This window comes from Malus sylvestris, chromosome 16 (assembly GCF_916048215.2).
Source record: "Malus sylvestris chromosome 16, drMalSylv7.2, whole genome shotgun sequence".
In the NCBI taxonomy this organism is placed as follows: domain Eukaryota; kingdom Viridiplantae; phylum Streptophyta; class Magnoliopsida; order Rosales; family Rosaceae; genus Malus; species Malus sylvestris.
In genome coordinates, this window is record NC_062275.1 from 2,675,187 (window position 1) to 2,681,452 (window position 6,266).

The 6,266-nt window shown below is 37.5% G+C and overlaps 1 protein-coding gene across 1 annotated transcript; it reads left to right on the forward strand.

Moving 5' to 3' along the window:
* The first annotated feature begins 1,713 nt into the window (after positions 1 to 1,713).
* LOC126609005 (caffeoylshikimate esterase-like) lies at positions 1,714 to 4,305 on the forward strand. The gene is made up of 8 exons (XM_050277022.1): positions 1,714 to 2,104; positions 2,179 to 2,208; positions 2,430 to 2,559; positions 2,680 to 2,826; positions 2,911 to 3,041; positions 3,341 to 3,478; positions 3,636 to 3,734; positions 3,809 to 4,305. Exons 1-8 carry the CDS (start codon positions 1,802 to 1,804, stop codon positions 4,025 to 4,027), a joined length of 1,197 nt encoding a protein of 398 aa, XP_050132979.1. The 5' UTR covers positions 1,714 to 1,801; the 3' UTR covers positions 4,028 to 4,305.
* The last annotated feature ends 1,961 nt before the right edge of the window (positions 4,306 to 6,266 follow it).

Genomic DNA, 6,266 nt, shown 5'->3' on the forward strand with positions numbered 1-6,266 from the left:
ACTTGGCTTAACACGACACTGCATTTGTTGGTCATCTAGACGCACTTATCATGATGAAGTGTTGTGTTTGGTTTTTCTTTTAAGAGAAGGTTAGATAATTAAATCATTTTTTTAAAGATGAACATAATACAAACAAAGAATTTAAGGCTAGTTTAAGAAGTTTGGAAGAGGGGTTTGGTTTAATGTTAATATTTAAATATTTGGGGACAACCTAGGTTTTCAGTTCAAGAGCTGTTGAATGGAACCACAAAACGTCAAATGGAATATGGCTTTTCAATTGTTTGTAGAGTGCCTCTATTTCTGTGTACCGATTCAGATTTTTAATCACAATTACATAAAAAAAATGATAACAAGAAGAGATTTGTAAACGGCTCTCAAAGAACGTCGTTGTGCACTTTACTTTTATACAAACACAACGTAAATTTGCAGGATAGCTCGTTTAGAAATACTTTTAAAATGATTGAAAACGCTTATAGAGAAAATATTTTTTTTGTTCCAAAAGCACTTGAATTGCTTCCTGCAAGAAGCACGCTTATGTGTTTTTTGCAGGAAGCACTTCAAACGTTTTTTTCAAGATTTACTTGTATTTTTATTAAGAATTAATTCTAAAACACTTTCAGTTATTTTAAAAGTTTTTCCAAATAAGCCGATAACACCTTTTGAGTGTCAACACCAATACTTTGAAAAGGAAGATGAGTTTAAGAGGGAAAATTGGGCTTTAGCCTTTTTGCCCAATATGCTGCCACAGACCCATGTCATATGAGTTGGATCCCACACTGACCCATTTAAGCCGAAAGCCAAACTAGCATATGGACCCAAGGTGATCTCCGCAAATAGTTTGAAGATTTAAATTCTTGTATCCAACACAAATAGATTAATGAAATAGAGCTCTAATTTCCATTTACCCTTGTTAAAAGGAATATGATATTAAGTAAATGAAACTAGGGTAATGTTTCCTTTATCCTCGTTCTCAAGATAAAAACTTGTGTTGAGGCGATCAGATTAAGTAATGTTTAGGACATTTTTCATAAAAATATGAAACTTCTCTATATTATGGTCTCATGTGATACCACGTCAATGCAAGAGACGCTATAATTATACAATTTTATATAATTTTTTTTTTGGTTTTCACCTTGGCTCCATGCTCAATCTCTAGAAAGTTCAGTACATATTCAGATGATTTTTAGCATTTTCGTCAAGTCCTTTAAAACTTCATATAATTTTTAGTCTCATGATGTCTTTCATTTAAGGATTAGAGCAAAACTTATCAGAATAAACCAAAGCGAGAAACAAAATACAAAATTGAGTTACATGTGGGTTAAGGAAGATTTGCCCTTATATTGATTTGTTGAAAGTAGCTCCTTTGTCCACGGGTATTGCCAAGATCGTCTTTGATTGCTCACTAAAGTCTATTTCGACCTCTGGACTACCTACCAAATCGAAATTGAGGAAGTTAGACTAATACGACGTATGTTACCTACTTTCCTTATTTGCCTTTCCCTATTTATTTTTTTTCACTCATCAGTTGACACTATGTAACTTATAACTTGTTTGTGAGGGAGAAAAATAGATAAGGAAAGACAAATATAAAATATAGCTAGCATTCCCCATACCAATAATCAAATCTCCGGTCAACTAATTGACAAATTAGAAAAAATATTACATTTTAGAGGATAAATCGATAATTAAGGCGATTATAAATCTACACGTTTTCTTTGAGTTTGCCAAAAAGCAAAGAACTTTTGAATATCAAACGTTGAATCCACTTAACTTTCCAAAAGCCAGTCCAATCTTTACGGCCATGATCCTGTCACCTACTCCGACTTTCCGACCACCAACCCGCCCTCCGTTTCACCGGAAATCAAGCTCTCCGAGCAAACAACCACAAAAGAAGCACCTACCCTCTTTCCTCCCATCAAAGTCGTATCCGAAAACCCCAAAAACTCACTTCAGAGTTACTGCCGGGAAACGGTTGCCAACGGAAGGGTTAAGTCAAGAGATGTGCGCCATAGCTTCGCAGAATCTAGACCATGCGCCGGCTCGAAGACAAGTCCGGTCGGCATTCATCGACGTGCATCAGCAACTTGATCATTGCTTGTTCAAGGTTCGTTCAATTCAATTCAAGTTTCAATTTCATGGTAGTTATGGACTCGCTCATAATCTGTTCTTTTTCTTCAGATGGATCATGGTGGCATCAGAACAGAGGAGGTAACAAGCAAAATGTTTATGTTATTATTTTATATCTATTTTGCACGAGTGATATTTTTCTTTAAACTATTTAAACTCCACGAGCGGGGGATTCGAACTTGGAAGGATAGAGAAGCGTGTTCACTCTAGCCAATTTTGTTACGCTCGCGTCTGTAACAAATTGTTTACTTTCATTGATTCTTTAATAATGACGGTGTTAGAATTTGACATGGGCAATTTAGTGGTATGGAAGGAATTCAAGGGGTATGGAGATTTTCTGCAAAAGCTGGTTGCCAAAAGTTGGTGATCGAATCAAAGGTGCTTTATGCTTCTGCCATGGCTATGGTAGTACTTGCACATTTTTCTTTGGAGGTTGGCATCTCTGCTCCTTCCCCTGTTTTATACATAACCCAAGTTCAAATCTTTAGCCAATGCATTGCTTAAACTTAAGAAGTTCCACACATGGTATGCTTCAAAATTTTGGATTGTTAGGTATCGCCAAGCGAATTGCTGCATCCGGATACGCTATATACGCCGTGGACTATCCGGGTTTCGGTCTTTCTGAAGGATTGCATGGCTACATCCCAAACTTTGATGAATTAGTCGGCGATGTAATCGAACAGTTTACTGATGTCAAAGGTATGAAATTGCTTAATTTAGATTCCAGTGACATTCTTCACAATATAGTCTTTGCTAATTTCTTTGAATTGATTGCAACTCCAGGAAGATCTGAAGTGAAAGGCCTGCCATTCTTTGTAATGGGAGAATCCATGGGAGGAGCCGTGAGTCTCAAGATAAATCTTAAGGAGCCGGACAAATGGGATGGAGTAATCCTTGTAGCTCCAATGTGCAAAGTAAGCTCCCTTTCTCTAATTTGGTTGTTTAACTGATCTGTTTGGGACTGTTTCAGATGGGTAAAAGAAATACTTGAAAGCGCTTATGGTTTCGTATAAACGCTTTCTGGATAAGCACCTAGTAGGTGCTCATTCAAGAATCACGTCAATAATTTTATTTGTTTCAGGAACCACTTGAATTTTGAACAAAACTTCAACGGCGCTTATGGCCATAATTCCTATCCATGTAGTTTTATATTAGACTATTGCATTCTATAATCACCAACTGAAAATTCCTTCGTCGACTCTGAGTTGTGAAGATTGCGGAAGACGTGATGCCTCCGGCAATAGTACTGAAGCTATTAGCCCTGATGTCTGAAGTTTTGCCTGAGGCGAAACTCTTCCCGCAGAAAGATACATCCGAGCTAAGCTACAGAGATCCGAAGAACAGAAAAACGGTTAGTCCTTTAGTGCACTTTGCAATTTAATTGGACTCTGTACACATGCTGTTCTAGGTTAATCTTTTGTGCTACATTATTCGCATGGTTGCGACAATCGGTTCATCATTTAAAGCTGTAACAATATTAAACTGTGATGCTAAATTTCTCTCCGCAGGCCGGTTACAATGTGATTTCTTACAAGGACAACATGCGATCAAGAACAGCTGTGGAACTTCTGAAGGCCACAAGTGATATCGAAACGCAGTTGGATAAGGTCAGTTGCCAACTTGCCATTTCAGCTTCTCTGCAAAGTGCTTTTCCTTTTGTGACGTTGACACACATTTGCAGGTTTCGGGCCCGGTTCTAATTCTTCATGGAGCAGAAGATAAGGTGACGGATCCTCTGGTGAGCCGGTTGCTTTACGAGAAGGCATCTAGCAAGGATAAAACTTTGAAGCTCTATCCGGATGGTTTTCACTGCATTCTTCAAGGGGAGCCCGATGACAGAATTTTCACTGTTCTTGATGACATTGTAACATGGCTTGATTCCCGTTGCTCCCCCAATTAAAATCTTTTACTCTCAGCTGAACGTGGTAAATGCGATGCACTTAAAAGCAACGTAAACAATTGTCATGTCCCTTGTCATAAATCAATGGTTAGATGGACTGCCAACTCATTACAGCATTCAAGGGTTAGATGGACTGCCAAGTCAGCTTATATTAGTTAGTTAGTTACATGAATAGCTTACTAGCTAAGATTGTATTTCGTGTATAAATAGCTGAATAACAGATATTGTAATTTAGTAAGGACAATTCACAAATCAATACAGTTTCTCTCTTCATTCTTTCTCTCTATCTTTCTTCCTATCTTTCTCTCTTTGATCTCTGAATCTTTTTGTGAGTTCTTCGAAGGCATTATTAGTGGTTTGTTATCATGGTATCATTCGCCCAAGTTGATTTTTTTTGGGCTCTTCTGCTGATATTTTGGCATCAGGAGGTGCGATTGTGAAGAATTTCTGCATTTCTCTTGGAATTTTCATTGTGTTTCAGGGGTTCGGCTTTCTGGTATTCTCGATCCTTGCTTTTTTTTTTGTTTTGAAGCTTGCAGATGAACTGTTTGATAAAATGTTTCAGTGAAAATATATGAATTACTTGGTGTGAATGTGAAATATTGTTGGGTGCATACGATGTTGGTTATTGTTTACGAAGAAGTTCGGTTGAAAGATTGTTGATTGCTGAAGAATTAAAAGATTGGAAGAATGAAAAGTTTGTTGTCTATTGAATTTCTTACTTCATAGAAGGCCGAAGCCAGAAATGAGAATTGTATATCAAGATTCAAAAGTTGGGGTGTGTTAATCAAGAATTTCAAGTACTGCATTTGTATTTCTTCTTGGTGTCTGATAATGGCTATAAATTCAGTCAAGATTGAAGGTCTGCTTGGTATGATTACTGTAAAATTGCCTGAGGATAATTTTGTGAAACGGAGTTATCAGTTTTCATCTGTTCTTCGTGGGTATGATCTGTTTGATTTTTTCAATGGGGAATCACAATGTCCTCTGAAGTATTGTATTACGCCTGAAGGTGGTGTTACAAAGGAGATTTCTCAAGCTTACAAACAGTGGATTCAGCAAGATTTGGCATTACTGAGTTTACTCATTGCTACATTAAGTGATGAAGTGATGGATCATGTGATAGGGTGCAAGACTGCACAAGAGGCTTGGGAGAAGTTACAAGAACGATTTGCCTCAATTTCTGTTGTGAGGGTCAATCAGTTGAAAACTGAGTTTCACACTGCGCAAAAAGGGTCTGATTCAGTTGATAAATTCTTGTTCAGGCTGAAGGCTATTAAAGATCAACTTGTGACTGCAAGGGAGAAGATAACTGATAATGATTTGATGATTGCTGTGCTTTTTAGACTGCCACCAGAGTTTGAAGTCATCAAGACTATAATTCTTGCTAGGGACACATTTATATCTCTAAAGGACTTTAGGGGTCAGTTAATTGGAGTTGAGGGCTCTCTTGAAACAAGAATGAATAATCTTGAGGGAACCATGTCGACAATGTATGTTAATGGTGATTTGCCAAATGGACAATGAGGTCACGGAAGCTATTAGATTTTGAACAAGGTGAAAGTTCGAATTCATAGAAGTTTAACGGTCAAGGCAGTTTTAATGGGGGTTCAGGTTTTGTTGGAAGTGGTGGAAGATCTTTTCAACATAGGTCGAATTTCAACAGTAATAGGAGAAACAATGGTAATAACAATAATTCAAGATCTTATTCTAACTTTGGGAATAGGTTTTATGGTTTCAGTGACTCTAATGGTTCAAGTGGCTTCAATGGATCTGTTGGCAATAAAAAAGGGTCTTATGGTAGTTCCAGCAATTTTTCAGGTGGAAGTGGATTTAACCAAGGAAGCAGTTGGCATGGCAATAAAAACTACAAATATGGCATATCTCTAGAATGTCAAATTTGTTCAAGAAGAGGTCGCACTGCACCAAATTGCTATTATAGGATAGATAGTGCTCAAGGAAATTTTAAAGGTCTAATTTTCTATCAAATATGTGGTAAGAAGGGTCATACAGCTATACAGTGCTATCATAGGAATAATTACTCTTATCAATGACCTCCTCCACCACAATCATTGAATCCAACACATGTGGGAATGGCAGCTCAAACATCAAATGTGACACAAGCAAGTCCGAATGTCCATGGTTTCTCTAATGCTGATAGTTGGGTGGTTGACACAGGCGATACTCATCATATGACAGCTCACCTTGAACATCTTAATCAGGCCACTCCTTACAATGG

What these genes read in the sequence shown, in the direction of transcription:
- LOC126609005 (XM_050277022.1), top strand. Translation starts at nt 1,802, where the DNA reads ATGATCCTGTCACCTACTCCGACTTTCCGACCACCAACCCGCCCTCCG. An exon ending in GTGGCATCAGAACAGAGGAG is followed by an intron (nt 2,209 to 2,429) that starts GTAACAAGCAAA and finishes TGGGCAATTTAG; the next exon opens with TGGTATGGAAGGAATTCAAG. An exon ending in TCGAAACGCAGTTGGATAAG is followed by an intron (nt 3,735 to 3,808) that starts GTCAGTTGCCAA and finishes ACACATTTGCAG; the next exon opens with GTTTCGGGCCCGGTTCTAAT.